At 39.6% G+C, this 15,200-nt stretch overlaps 1 protein-coding gene across 2 annotated transcripts; it reads left to right on the forward strand.

The window, feature by feature from the left end:
* Positions 1 to 688: 688 nt before the first annotated feature.
* Positions 689 to 14,426, forward strand: CEP57L1 (centrosomal protein 57 like 1). 2 transcript variants are annotated; one of them, XM_061366794.1, is made up of 13 exons: positions 689 to 1,146; positions 1,246 to 1,339; positions 3,095 to 3,262; positions 4,786 to 4,965; positions 5,551 to 5,672; positions 6,083 to 6,199; positions 6,491 to 6,568; positions 8,325 to 8,423; positions 9,150 to 9,227; positions 9,333 to 9,562; positions 11,800 to 11,944; positions 12,653 to 12,707; positions 13,952 to 14,084. In XM_061366794.1, exons 3-12 carry the CDS (start codon positions 3,178 to 3,180, stop codon positions 12,668 to 12,670), a joined length of 1,152 nt encoding a protein of 383 aa, XP_061222778.1. In that variant the 5' UTR covers positions 689 to 1,146; positions 1,246 to 1,339; positions 3,095 to 3,177; the 3' UTR covers positions 12,671 to 12,707; positions 13,952 to 14,084. The 2 variants fall into 2 exon arrangements, with proteins under 2 accessions (XP_061222778.1, XP_061222777.1); XM_061366793.1 differs by lacking the exon at positions 12,653 to 12,707 and having other exon boundaries at positions 694 to 1,146; positions 13,952 to 14,426.
* The last annotated feature ends 774 nt before the right edge of the window (positions 14,427 to 15,200 follow it).

A 15,200-nucleotide genomic window follows, 5' to 3' on the forward strand; every position in this document is an offset into this window, starting at 1 on the left:
ACAACGTGGTTTGGCTGCTTTAACGGGTGTTGTTCAAGTGCTAAATTCCCCTAAGCCTCATACAAGCCTTAGTACAAACATCACTACTGGGGGAGCAGTATTTGCTTTAAAGCATCTCTCTAGGGCTGTGTACCATCATCCACAGTAGCATGAAATAAAAGAGTGGTAGGTTAAGCTGGCAATGGATTCGGGCTGTGTAACAAACTTGTCTGTGATGGTTTTATAGAAACTTAAATACTTGTGAGGGAAAAAGTTGATGGCAGGACAGTTGACGTCCAAACATACGTCAGGCTACTTAATTATTTCCTGATATGTTTCTTGTCCTAGTGGTCTGAAAGTGCCCAGCATGTTTGGTGATGTCTTGCTGGTGTAGAGTGACTTGGTCCTTTTCCTGGCCCATGTCCTTCCCTGCAGACTGCAGTATTGTAGACATGACTCCTATGCAGGGTGGTTGTTATAAACTATATTTACTGGCTAAGATATTAAAAGACTCATCTCCACCAGAGCACATCTACTAGAGTAATAACGCTGACAGAGCCCCTAAGCACTATAGCAACCATTCCTTCAGCCTTTGCATCTGAGAAAGCTGTGGCAAAGCAAGGCATCCGTAACTATGTCCACAGCAAGGGTTCTGCAAACACAGGTGTCTTGGTCATGCACTGCTGTATTCCTTCATGCCCCTTTCTAAGCCTGTGCTCTTCGGAGTAGCTTGAGGTGCTCCCCCTCCAGCTGCAGGGTGCATATTACCCTCTGCTATGCTGGCAAAGTTGGGTTTTTTTATACTGAAGTCTACACTATATTAGCTGGATCAATATCACCGGGGCTGGTGAGCTGGCCTCTTTCACTTTTCCTCTGGCTTCACTTGCAGAACAAAAGGGGTTTGCTTCCCTTTCTCCTGAATAGAATGTCCCCCATGCCCCCCCCACCTGTGTGTTACTGATCTTGACCACAGACTCTAAAACTTTCTGGTGCTGTATTCCCTCCCTCTCTTATTCATTATTTGCTTCGGATCACCGCCCTCCTTACAACTGTCCACAGACTCATCTCCTTGGAAACGGCAGAAGTTGTTTATGTGGAAGTCATAGGGACACTAAAGCAGCTGCAGGTGTGTAAGGGAGCCATGTTACACTGGAGGGCATAGGAAAGGTGAGTCTCCACTTACTCTGACTGACAAAAGGTTAGATGGCTGAGGAAAACCCACTTTCTTCCTCAGGAGTTTCCCAAGTTGCCTTCCTCTGTTCACAGAAGCGGTGCAGAGCTCATTGCATGCACATGTGTGCATTTATATGGACCCTTTTTTGATCATGTTTCATCACCAACATGTAGGGGTTGAGAAACAGTGGAAATTTGGTGAGTTTGCTATTTATTATTTTGTGGAACACCATGTTGGTGCACCATACCATGCCAGGCCCATCTCCTCTCCTGTCTTGACCCTGTAACCCCCTCTGTGGCCACAGGACTTTCCCATCCATACCTTGTGATTTCTGCTGCTCCCTGCTTTGTGTGCTTCACCGCCAGTGCTGCCTGTGCTGTTGGAAATGGCCGGTACACCTGCCCGGCCTAGCTGTTGGCTGTCCCTGTGCGGTGTTTCCCAGTCCTCCAGGACAGAGCTGTGCAGGCCTGTGAACAGCCTGTGTGGCCACAGATGTGGCAGGGTCACCAGCTGAGACTTCTTTCCAGTGATGCTGGCATGCCTGGCTGCCTGCAGTCGCAGGCAAGCGGCCTGGGCTCGGGCAGGAAGACAGCAGGGCCCCATGGGGAGAAGGTCTGTTGTGCTAGGATAGCCTGGGCAGCTCCCCTTTTGTGGGTCTGGGTGGGCCGTGCTGGTGCCCGGGGGCCATCCTGATCTGTGGATGTTAGTCCCTGCCCTGGGAGTGTTAGTCCCTGAGTAAAGAAAACCCTGGCGAAGAGATGCCCAGGTCAACATCTCTGTGATGACAGCTTGGAGGAGCAAGGAAGGATTTCTGTGTAGCTTTGGTTGTGTGGATGGTGGTGTGGACAGGTGATATTTGTTCTCCCTTACACAGCCTCTGAAACAGTGCTGGGAGAGCTGTTCCTTGAAGCTTTTTTTCCCTGCCCACCCAATATGAATGGCTTTTCCTGGGGTGCGCTTCATCAGCAGGTTCCAGTCTTGCTGTGGGTTTCTTCCTCCTGTTACTAGATACCTCCTTTGGGTGACTTTCTTGAGAGCTAGTGTCTGTAAATAGCCTTGCCCACATGGGAAACCTGTTCCAGTTGCATGCCTAGTATTTTAAGCTTGAGGGATACCATAGTTACATCATTGAACATTCAAATAAATTGGTTTTCTGTAAGCTGAAGCTGTATATAACTCTTAATTTCTTACACTGTATCAAGTGAAATGCTTGGTACTACTTTACTAGGTACCTGCTGTGTGATTTAAAACATACTTTAACTTCCTAGAGGTTGTACTAAACTAAAGCACTTTCTGCACTTTTCACTGTCCATGTCTTGAGTGTCAAAGAGATCACTATGTGACAGGGTGTAATCTATCTTCAAATGTGATTCTGACAAAATAAAGATTGTGAAAAGAGAATGGAAAACTAGGACTTAATAACAGGGAGAATGTTGGGGATATTGCATGTTAAATATCATTTTGTGATCTCAGCACTAAATGTGGAGAACTGTATCTTTATTATGTATTGTATGTAAAAAGGCAGTAGAGCAGTAAGAAGGCTGCAAAAGAAAACAGGCTGTAAAATGTGGAATGCTTGCTCTGCAGGGACTACTGAATGGGAGATAGATACTGAAGTTTATAAAATAGATAATATAAAATGTTAATCCTTGGCTTTTAAAAGGACAAAGATCAGTAGAAATTACTAGAAAGCACCAAGAAACATCTTGGAAAATTTTGGGTGGTTGAGGGGAAATATGTTTAATGTTATGAAAGGCATCATTTTGGAATTGCATAAAAATGCAGGATTCATCTGAGCATCTGTGCTGTGGTGGTTTTTTTTTTTGGGGGGGGGTTAAGTATTGTTTGATTGCACATGATCTGGTTTAATATGAACAGGGCCAGGGACAGCACAGTGACATATTTTAAAAACTGCTACATAGTCTGTTAAAGATCTAATAGCCTTAAATAGCTCTGTTTTACAGGCTGTGGGTTCCAAATCAAAGAACAGTTTCGTAGGAAGCTTTCTTCAGCCACCAGATAGGATGCTTCCTGCAGGCTTTGCTTGTATAGAATCAAAAAAGTTGGCAGCTGTTGGTGGTGACAGGCCTTCTATCTCCAATAACCAAGGTAAAGCCAAAACATGTCCTTAAAGTGTTCTTTTTAATTGTTCCATGTGAAATCTCTTGAGAAAACTCCCTGTTCTGTTTTACTTAGTTCAATGACTTACTGCAATTATCAGACTGACATTGAGACAGGATGTATATGTGTCCTGCGGGAGTAGTCTCCCTGAAGTCATATGTCTGGAATGGAAACTACTGCAAGTCTTCTAACATCCTCATAAACTTTGGCTTTGAAAATTGTTTAACTTAGAGTTGTCAGACTTCCTCTAAAAGCAAAGGAAAATGCTTCAAACTCAGCAGAAGCAGTTAATGACTTCAAATACAGAAAAAGAAAAGATAATTCATATGGTAGTACACCGACTTGAAATTGGCTTTGTGTAGTGCTATTTGACTCCCTCTAGCTTAAAATAACTTCTAAGGTTATTTGTGTGGTATGATGCCTTGGGAGAACTTTTGAATGACACAGACTCCCAGGAAAGCTGGGTCCCAGGAAATATGGGTCTATTATGGTTGTCATGTGCCTTAATGGGTGATTACTCTCTGGAGCTTACCAGAAAATGCTTGGTGGTTTAGTATATCTGGAGAGCTCCATGAATCAGAAGGATACCATGGTTAGATTTGCTATCATGGACAATTTTACAGTATTGCGCAGCCTATGTGTGTGCATGTGTTCATTGTTCTTCACTTGAAGAATATGTGACTTACATAGTAATTTTTTGTCATACAGAGCTTGGGCTTTTTGGATTAAAATGGTCAATTTAATGCTATGCAGCTAAGTGCTTAAGTAAGGAAAAGTTTGGCATGTCAGTAGAAAGATGGAAAAAGATCTTTTTGCTCTCTGGTTTCTGCTTTCTTTTTAAAAAAAATATTTATAATGGGGCTATGATAAGATGATGAGAATTGTTATGGAGCTAGCAATATTTGCTGGGTATTCCTTTACTGAGAAAATTGCTACTGGGAAACTATTAAGAATTATGCATCAGAAAAAAAGCTTGAGTCAGTACAGTATATGTCTTGAACTTACAATGGTGTGTGTACCTTTTGGAGAGCTAGTAGACTTTTCCTGTAGCTGAAATCGGTTTAAAGAGTCATCAAATACAAGAAACTAGGCATTGAATCATTAGCTTTTGAAACAATAAGCTTTTTAAATGCATCATCTAATAAAATGCCCCTTTGTATCTGATTTCCCCCCTGACCCAAGTCTATTTTAGTTTTTTCAGTCTGTCCCCACCAGTTGCATTACACCAAAACTTGTGACCTAACTTGGATACCTGTGTTCTCTGTGTCTGTGTAAACAGAAATCCCAGGGTTCGTTACACTCAATTTCCCACAATATTTTTTGTGCTGCTGTCATTTGGAGTGAAAATAGTTTTGTTCATAGGACCTGTGCTTTACACCTCAGTTATGTAGTAAACATATCCATTTTCTCCCAGAAAAGTTCTATATGTGTTAGTGTACTGCTTGGGAATATAATTCATTTTATGAGTGATCCTGGGAAGATCACTTGTAAAATGAAGTACTGTTTGCTAGCTGTAGTGGCAGCCATGAAAACTCTTCAGGAAAAGATGCACCGTCTACAGCTGGAGAAGTCAAAAGCTGAAGATAATCTGCGCAGCCTCTCCATAGCAGCTGCTCAGTATAAGAAGGCAGTAGAGCGTGAATCCTACAAAAAGGACACAGTACATGAAGAACTGATGCAACAGAGGAAAGGTATTTCTCTTGAGTGATAAGGTGTAGCTACAGCAACTCCAAGACTGCATAATCCAGGGAGTGTTTGTTTTGACACACTTCTAAGTAATGCACTCCCCCTTTCTTTTTTTTTCTTCAGAACTGGGGAGGGGCAGGAACTTGATATCTCAATAAAGCTGAAATATTTTTTTTACATATATTAACGAAGTACTGCATAACCCATAAAACTATTTTAAACCATAAGTAGAGTTCAGGTGGCATGTTTAACTCCTACAATAAGCAGGCAGCTGCTTATGTGTATTACACTGTTAACTTCAGAAAAGTGAGGAGAGCAGAAGAAACCAGATTCTGGTTAGATATCTGCTGATATAAATCAAAGTAACTGCAGTGCTCACACCTTTGGAATCCAAATTAGAAACTAGCTCTGGAAAAACATTTTGATTCTCATATTTTATATCTATAATGTGTTTTAACCACATGACTTGTTCAGACTAACAAAACTTTTCTTGCATATTTTGAAGACAGAGAATTCCCCAATGAGATGGCAGACTGGCTAACTGTGTAACTCCCATTGCTGTACTGAATGTCTTTTGTTTCTCCTGGTAGGTATAAATGTGCAGTTAAATGCAGCACAATCCCGCTGCTCCCTGCTGGAGAAACAGCTGGATTACATGAAGGAAATGGTCTCCAGTGCAGAACTGGAAAATAAAACGGTTTTAGAACAACAGGTGAAGCCCTTGCTAACAAAGTAGTAATATAGTTAAAAAGTGTAGAAATGTGTAAGATCTGAACTTCTTCGTAGACATATTTTTTCCTCAGCTCTGATCAGCATGCTACCAAACAGAAGCAGTTTACTGTCTGACTGGTTGATGACAACCATTCAGTGAATTGTACGAAAAGACTCCCTAGGTGGAACTCTTAATGAGCAAAACCATGCTAATACTTGCACATTTGGTAGACAAAAAGGCTGCTGGAAACTTGAGTCTTCTTTGTCTGCCTGGTGTTTTTCATCACTTAGCAATTTAAGAAAAATGAAATTTAAACTAGTTAAAACACCTTAGGGTAGTGTGTTTGGGTTTTTGCTGCCTGAAACAATCTGAGTCAGCTGCCATCTCCATTATTGCTTACTTTTTTCTAGGCCCAGCTTCAGAAAGAGGAAGATCAGAACTGGTTGAAACTGCATGCAAAACTTGAAAAGCTTGAAATGCTAGAAAAAGAGTGCCTTAAACTTACTGCTACTCAGAGAATTGCAGAAGTAAGCATGCATGGAATGACAGTCTGAAAGTAATTAATTTGATATAATTTGTATGTCATACTTTTAATAGAACTAAGTTTTGCAAGAGTTTCCTCTGTTAAAGCTAAAGATCATAAAGCATACCTGACTGAATGCCATGTTGGCTTCATTTGCATGAGTATTTTTTCAGTCTGGGTTTTAAAAATTCCTACAGTCCTGTTTTATCCCAGATCACAATTGCAGCCTACTTCAGACTTCTGATTCAGCATGGCAAACTGAAGTGTGACTAATCATTCTTGCCTTCAAATGCAGGACAAGATCAAACGCCTAGAAGAAAAACTTTGTGAAGAGGAGCATCAGCGTAAGCTAGTACAAGACAAAACAGCTCAGGTAGACTGAAAAGGTTTTATTTTATCGTATTTTTTATGACTGAAGAATTCTATTGTCTGCCTAAAATACCCTTTTTAATGACATTAAACTGCACATGTTTATTACCCAGGCAGAACTCCTGGAATACTACCTAAGCTACTTATAAACTACATAGTATAAAGCTTACTAGGTGAATTGCATATCCCAGTCAAGGAGGATTATACTTGGTTTTGTATTAATAATACAGTTCATCAGCCTAAAAGCTTCTATAAGTGATCTGGGTAGAAAATTAATTTCTAGAGAATCTGCAACTAAATCATGTAACCTTAACTTATAGTAATGAGAAAGTGGTCATGTAAGAAACCTTATAACCCAAGCAAGGTTGGTTATTCTGTTTGTTTTTCTCTTCCTGCTCAGATCTGCTGAAATATAATATATTGGACTGTACATGGAGAAGTCTTTAATCAGTGATTCTGTTACATTGTTCATTAAGTGAGAGCTTGAATAATTCATTATTCTGTGAGGCTGTAACCAGTTTGTTGGATCACCATCTGAGAGAGGAATATTTACCAAAGAAAGCAAAATCAAATAAACCTTTTGTTAAAGGGACAAAGTAGTAGTATCCCAAAACTCACTTCACTGAGAATTACCAGCTATTTTAAAAAGAGAGCAATTTGTGGTGGCATTCTCGGAGCTAGAGGGTGATGGTTCAAAGCTGAAGAATTATATTGGAAGACCATAGCCATAAGCAGAGCTGACAGGTTAAATTAATTCTTCACTGTTGTCAGTTTTTATACCTCATCCAAGGATGACGGGCTTTCATCAGTCCAGGAAGCTTGAAATAAATTGCAGATTGTAGCCCAGGTATCTGACCACCTCCAGAATTCAGAATAATGACACAGTTGAAAACTTGCAGATTTTGGGCTTCTTGCTTCGGCTGCTTGCTGATGCAGAGCAGAAGGCCTAGCATGGGGATTTTATCTTCTGAGAAATATAGTAAGAATGACTTTCACAGATCAGATAGTCTGACTTGAACAGCAGTATAAACATTTGCTCAAGAAAGGATTTTGATGTAGTAAACCAAGTCCTAAACTAGTATTAGTACCATCTTAGTTCACTGTAGGATGGATTTAGGTCTGTTGGATCTGGGTTGGGAAACTGTGTGTGGGATGGTTCATTACCTTTTGATGACAGAAAAGCAAGAATTACCTCATTTTTGTGATGGACCTCCAGCATTGTTTAGCTGGAACTGTTACACATGCCAAAACAAAGTCCTAGTCCTATGTTTGAGTGGGAATAGCTATTATCCTGTTTATCATGGGACTTTATGTCAGCTAAACTAGAGAGCAATCTTAGGATTGTCCAGCAGGTTTGACATCAGTGTCACGCAGATGCGCTCAGTTCTCTCTGCCCCTAGATTGTAAGATCCAAACGTTCATATTATTTGGATTTTATGATCAGATCCCCAGCATGGGGCGTGATTGGCTTATCTCAGTTGCTGGTTTTCACAGTGGAAAAATACAGCTGCTGCAGCTGAATTTAAAATTGAGGACTTCTAAGATAGAAGATCTGCCTGATACCCTGCCATCCTAGTAATCTGTTCAGTTTTTAAGTGTATTTTGTGTCTTCTTATCAGGGCAGGTAATAGTGCCCTTAATTGGTTCTTACCATCTCATACGTGAGAACCTTAATTGGTTCTCATTCGTGAAAGAGGGAATTAATTAAACCATGTGGTTTCATATTTCTAATATTTTTCCTTTGTTGCTTATTCCCACAGCTCCAAACAGGATTTGAGATAAACAGAATTTTGTTGTCTTCAGTGACATCTCAAAATGAACCTAAAAAGAAAAACATGAAGAAGAAAAAAACTAAGAAGGTGACATGAAGGTTTTTATTACCATACTGTTGCTGATAGTATCTGACTCATACAGATACTGGAATTTGTGAAAAATGTTGATGTAAGAGGTACTTGGTGTGTTTGCTGCACTTTACTCCATTTCCAAAGGAAAACAGTGCTGAATACCTCTTTGGTTTGGTTTGGTTGTTTTTTCCCTTTGATAATTAAGATGGTCCTAGGGCTGGTAGGTAGCACCTCACTGGAAACTTTGCCTTACCAGCATGATAGTAACCTCTGTTACACTCTCAAATGCCACCCCCATGTCCTGTCTTTGCTACCTTTCAGTTTATCTGGCAAGATTAGTTTCCAAAGCAGTTTTAACTAGGCATCTTAAGATGGTGTGTTGAGGGGATTGCTGAAATCAAGAGCATTCATTTTGTAACACAAGTCAGTCAAAATTTTGCAACCGTGATTTTGCAAAATTAAGTAAGCAAAGTTCAATTTCTTTTATGTCAACCTAATTGTCAAAATATCTGCTAAATGCATCTGGAGTAAAGTTTTCTTGTCTTGGCTGTTGAAAAGTACTACTCTTTCCACTTACAGGTGGGAAATTATTCTTTAAACCAGAGGGAAACAAAGGTGATACATTTCACTGCTTGTTTACTTGAATTTTACTTATTAGGGGAAAGAAAAAAAGAAAAAAAATTCAAGCTGTTTGGTCAGCAGATTGGAATTTCTTGTATTACTTTTTCTATCTTATGGCAGAGAAATCCTACAGTGAAGAAAATGCACCTTTCACAATTACATGTAAGGGCTGGTGAACTACCTTTTGTAGCTGGGAAGGTGAGTGAAACCAAATCTCGCTAAATTAGCACCTACAGTTTGAATAAGTCTCTTTACTGTACTTGTTAATCACTTATGCAAACCACTTAATAATTCTGCTTTAAGTCTGTCAGCTCCAGCCATTCTGTTAGTGCAAACGTTCAAAGTGTGTTGCACATTATGAAGCATCACAATCCATGTATCTCATCACGAAGCCAAGAAGGAGCTACATCTGGGATTTCAGGACACACAGCCCTTTCAGAATCTGTATCCTCTTGTTCCACATCACCTATTGCCACCAGAAGCCTTTCTGACCTTCTGTTGGCCATGCAAGATGAGCTGGGCCAAATGAGCTTGTGAGTACTCACCCCTAATGTTATGAGTAAAAGTGACTTCAGTGGTAGCTCTGTGAAGCTACAGGTGTGTGTCGTGGTTTAAGCCCAGCCATAAATCAGATTACGCAGTCTCATTCCCCCCCTTCCCCCCACCCCCACTGCCAGAGGCTATGGAGAGGAGAATCGAAAGAATGTAACTCCCATGGGTTGAGATAAGAGCAGTCCAGCAACTAAGGTATAACACAAATCACTGCTGCTACCACCAATAATAATAATGATAAGGGAAATAACAAGGGAAGAGAATACAATACCACCTGCTGACCAATACCCAGCCTAACCCCGGCAGTGATCTAGCCCTTCTGGGTAACTGCCCCCAGTTCTACATCCCGGGCATGATGTGCTGTGGCATGGAATACCTCTGTGGCTAGTTTGGATCAGGTGTCCTGTCTCTGCTTCCTCCCAGCTTCCCCTCCTCCCTGGCAGAGCATAAGACTCACAAAGTCCTTGGTCAGACTAAACATTACTTAGCAGCAACTAAAAACATCGGTGTTATCAGCACTGTTCCCAGGCTGAAAGTCAAAAACACAGCACTGCACCAGCTACTGAGAAGGAGAAAAATGACTGCTACTGCTGAACCCAGGACAGTGTGCTATAATTGAATCTGGCCTGTTTTAAGTATAGGACTACTTGTTGCCAGAGTGGCCTGAGCAGCCCTGACTGGTAGGATTTTTCTCATTCAAAAAATTATTTCTTTCCTGGTATTTAACTGATCCTATGAGCAAGCAACACACTCTTCAGCTGGGTTTTTCTGCTTCCACATCCTGTACTTAACCAAGCCACTACTGATGTAACAGCTGCAGCAAATGAAAGTCTTCCAAGCTTGTGCTTTTCAGAAATTTTGAACATATTCTGAGACCTACGGAGTAGACCAAGAATGTTTTCCTGGAGAAGGTTGCAAAAGTGATGTTAATGTTGAGTAGTACTGCAGCATGCAGTCAGTCTGGGTGGTAGAATAGGTTAGTTCAGCTGTGGCAAGATGACGCCTGTTACACAATGTGTAGGCTACTCCTTTGTACTCACTCTTCCTGTATTCTCTCCATATGTGGGTACCTCATGGGATTTTGTTGATGAGACAGTCAGGCATTCATACTCTTTCCTTCTTGATAGCAGAAGAACTTGCCAGTCCTGTAAGGGGGTTGTGGAAGAGGAACACTCTCCTGCCAGAAAATGGGCAGGGTGTGGAAGAAGCTTACTCATTAGACGGGAGTGTGTCTTTTTAGCCATACAAGTAAATGTGGATTACAACAGCATCTTCTGTTTTTAAGCATTTTCTTAGGCATCTTCCTGTTAATGCAGGCTTGTAGGCCAAAGCTATATAGCTGGTCGAAGGAGACATGGCAACATTATGAGCTGTGGTTTGAACAGAGGAGGATGTGTTGGTTAAACCAGTTAGGGTGTCCCCACTGATTTGAAATCCTTGATGTGGCAAAATTTAAACTGGCAACCGATCTTTTCTTCAAAAAGCAATGTTCGGCTTACTCATGGTAACACAAGGACAGGCATTATGGTTTTTTATAGGAACAACCAGTTGCTTCAGTTAACCTGTCAAGGAGCAGCACTTACTCAGAAAGCAGAAAAGAAGCTGTGACCTTTGTAAAAAGATTATCTAAAAGAGTATGTCTGGTTTTTACTACTTCAGATATCTAGGTATCATGCATATAATTGTGTATACACAATTTCTTGTAATTAAGCTGGTTAATTAAGCTGATTAAATTAATTAACCAGCACACCTGACTGCAAATCTTTTTGAGAATAATATTTTAATTTGAATAATCTGTCAGGAAAAACTATAATTTAAATGTACTAGTTTAAACAATACTTTTATGTATTAAATTAAGCTTCCAAATTCTGGACTAAATTGAACAGGAAGTGAAAATACCATACTGCATAGCTGTTGTTCACTTTCCAGATTCTCATTTTGCATACTGTTTCACATGTAGCTGTTTTATCTTGGCAAAAGGGAGGAATAAGATGCACGTCAGCTACAAATGTGGAATAAGCAAATTAGTGTAAAAACTTTTCCTTTTCTGGTGTGAATATATTCCACATTAATGTGTATTGTATGAGAGGGTAAATCATGCTAAATTGGTGTACTTTGGAGAAAATGGCTAGCAACTCCTGGAATACACTGAAAATACTGGAAGAAGTCTCAGAGACTGTACCATGAATACTTTGTGTGCTATTCTTGTCTTTAATAGTGAGCATCAAGAACTTCTGAAGCAGATACAGGAGACTCAAGACTCCAAAGTTCGTGAACACCTAGAACAGGAGCTGGATTGCCTTGTAAAACAAATGGAGATTAAAGGAAAACAAATATCCAAGCTGAAAAAGCATGAGGCTACTGTAAGAATAAAATATAAACTCTGGGTAGTAATACACTAGTAATACAGTAGTGCTACAATTTTGCCTCCTGTTGTCATTAACTAGAGTGTCACTGAAATGCTTAAGCCAGGGTGTTCAGTATGTGTGTTTATAATTAGGCAGCTAGCTCAGTGTTCTTGTACCTCCAGTTCCTTCTTTTAATCAAGAAAAAATGCTTACAGCTGGCAGCTAGGAATGTATGCCAGAGGGAAAGATTTCTGCCCTGTGGCAGTTCTGCAAAACAGAGCTGGGTTGCTCAGTCTGTCAGTTCTGCTCACTGCATTATGACAAAATGTTGAGATTTCATTCCTTTGTCTCCTGTCACTTTGGGGAATGAGAAAATAGAAGCTATAGGTCCCATACAAACTGTATTAAATGTCTTCTATATTACTGAAATATTGAAGCTTTTTATTAACCAAATAGTCTGTTGACCACAGCTTCTCCAAAATCATAGCCAGGCAAGTCTTTTGGTTTTATTTAACTCCTAATCTGTATGCATTCTATCAGTATGTGTTTTAGAGCCATAGAGACATAAAGCCATAGAGCTTTTCATACATGTCCGTATAAAATCACACTTCTGTAGATGAACAGCTCAAAACCTTTTGTGGCAATTTGGTGTGGAACATATGACAAAAATGCAATCCCTAGTTCTGGTTGACAGTTTTCTGTTCTTCCATCTTATGTTTCCAGATAAACAGACTCACCTAAGAACTTTGCTTATACAGGAAACAAAACAAAACTCAGAGTGAGACCTTACAAACGGGAGAGGTGATGGTTAATTTAAATCTGACCAGTTTTATTCACATTCATTCTGTGATAGATTTTACTTAGTCAAATCTTTTACTGTCCACATAACTGCAAGCACAGATATGTTAAAGTAGAATTAACAGAGCTGCATGTTAGCAATATGGACCAAGAACACTGACTCTTGCATCTTCACTACATCTCTTGGCAATGTCAACTGTTTTTTTGACAAATCTTTGGTATTCTTGAAGAGCCAAAAATTATGGTGTTATTCCTTGCCTCAGAATCTTTCTGACTTCATCCTCCAGGAACCTCAGACAATGGACAAACAACTGCACCTTTGTTTATTCCTTTTGTATATCTTTATGGCTACAGCCTGCCTTCCTTTTCAAATGATGAGAAGAGGAATAGGACATGAAATGTGGTGCAGCCTTGTTGTCATCCTTGCCTATTATCAGCCTGCAGATCTGCTGGCAAGTTATCTGTGCTCTTGTCAGACTATACACCTTAGGGTCATGATGTGAATAGCACATTCTTTGTCTTTGTCTGATTATTGTTCATCATGCCCTGGTTATCGATTCATATTTCAGCTTTTAGAACCTGTCACACTAAAAATGCCATAGTTATCTCTGTGTTCCACAGTTAATAATATGTTCTGGAATGCAATACAAATTAATTATTTTTAGAAATTGACTTAAAGCATAAATTGGCATGTGGAATGCTTCCAGCCTAATTTTATCCTTGGGAGTGACCTTTTTATGCCAAGTGCAAGTCAAGACTTATTATTTGTCATTAAAAAACATTCTTCATCAATCAACTCTATTTATTTTGTTTTCCAGTTTTGTTATGAGGCTTTGAAGTAGGCTGCTTAGATACAGTAACCAGGAATAAAGTGTACATTTTATAGGTTGGCTGGGGAAGAGGTTGGTTAGGGTTGTACAATCTGAAATGGAAAAAGACCATTGTAAACATAAATTGTTGACTGATGAAGTTCCATCTCTCTCAAGCAAGCATTTTTACCTTAAGGAGTTCAACAACCTATTAAGTGTGGGTGAGGTCAGTTTTCTGTAGTGCTTTCTGTTACAATGAGACAACTGTGTGCAAGATTAGTAGGTTTCAATTTTCTTTTTTTTTTTTTTAAATGTTCTTTAGACATCTTTAGTTTGAAGTTTAGAAGTTCAGTAAATTCTACAGCTGTAGGTCTTCTGAGTATGTAATATTCTGATCAGTAATCTTTTCTCCTAGGTGCAGAAATTAAAGAGAAAAACTCAGAAATTGAAGCAAGGGGCAGCTCAGGTCAAACTGAAGTGTGATGACCAAAAGGAAGCAAAAGAGATTGCAGTCACTGTAAGGAAAAGTATGTGTACATCTTCTCCTGGGCAGAAAAGCAGAAGCTCTCTTCAGCTGCTAAAAAATGTACAGAAACTTCAGTCAACACTGAAAAAAGATGGTATCACGTGGTAACAACAGTTCTCAAGTTTACAGTGTTTTTTTAATTTCACAAAATACCTTTAAAAAAAATAGATATAGCATAGATACAGATGCACATTCCAAACTGCCTACTCACTAACAGGCCAGTTTGTTCACCTCAGAATCAACTTTCATGCAGAGTAGCTATAACTCAACTACACTGACTTGTAATAAAGTGTTTTAATGGATTAATGAAATGCTTACTTGTTAACTTGTATAATAAAATTTTATACTTTTTTTACACTTAGAATAGTATGCCATCTTTGGTGTCTCATTCCCCATGCTGCCAAGGGGATACTCAGAGCTTACTTTTTGAGAATGACTTGGGCTACTGATTCTATTCAAATAAAAACAGTAGTTTTCCTTTTCCCTAAAAACTGAAGGTTCAGATCATTGCAACTGAGGCAGAAGAAGAGGTATTGTCTCTTATTTATCTATATTTTCATTATAATTAATGTTATTACTCTATAAGTGTTATTGACAGTTTTAGGGACAGGTAGGGACTATCATTCCATGACTTGGTTGAATCATGAAAACATGACAGTGTTCGTGATAAGTGCATGGAAGGGGCCACTACCAAAAGCTTGGGTGCTTGTCTTCGGAACCTGGTTCTATCACAATATGAAATAATTGAGCTGTCACAAAGGAGACCTTGAACTGCTACCAGTACATGTTGTGGAATCTGTGTACTCAATACAAATGCCAGATGGATTTTTATGCTAATGATGAGTCTGCTCGTTTCCATCCCCCTCTATGTATGTATGGTAAAAGGCATAACAGTGACTTCAAATCAACACTGGTTATTTAATTGCAGTAAAGTTTTGTCTTGAGGCTACTGACTGACACTGATTTTCCTGGGTGTTTGTGTATGTGAGAAAAAAATAGCTTCTTGGGGATATACCAGTGAAGTTCTGCTGCAAGATTGAGAGAATGTGGTAGTAAGAATAAAAACTGGAGTCATGCTCTGTTACCAAGGTTTTGAATAAAGGCTAGTAATGATTTATGGTCCTCATGGACAATTGGA

Source organism: Neopsephotus bourkii, unplaced genomic scaffold, assembly GCF_033783945.1.
Source record: "Neopsephotus bourkii isolate Nb327-2 ecotype Australia unplaced genomic scaffold, CSIRO-AGI_Nbou_v1 NB_1358, whole genome shotgun sequence".
Taxonomy (NCBI): Eukaryota; Metazoa; Chordata; class Aves; order Psittaciformes; family Psittacidae; genus Neopsephotus; species Neopsephotus bourkii.

Bases quoted from the DNA above. Each gene is read 5' to 3' on its own strand.
- CEP57L1 (XM_061366793.1), top strand. From the start codon at position 3,178: ATGCTTCCTGCAGGCTTTGCTTGTATAGAATCAAAAAAGTTGGCAGCT. The intron at 4,966-5,550 runs GTATTTCTCTTG...TTCTCCTGGTAG, and splicing joins ACTGATGCAACAGAGGAAAG to GTATAAATGTGCAGTTAAAT. The intron at 11,945-13,951 runs GTAAGAATAAAA...CTTTTCTCCTAG, and splicing joins TGAAAAAGCATGAGGCTACT to GTGCAGAAATTAAAGAGAAA.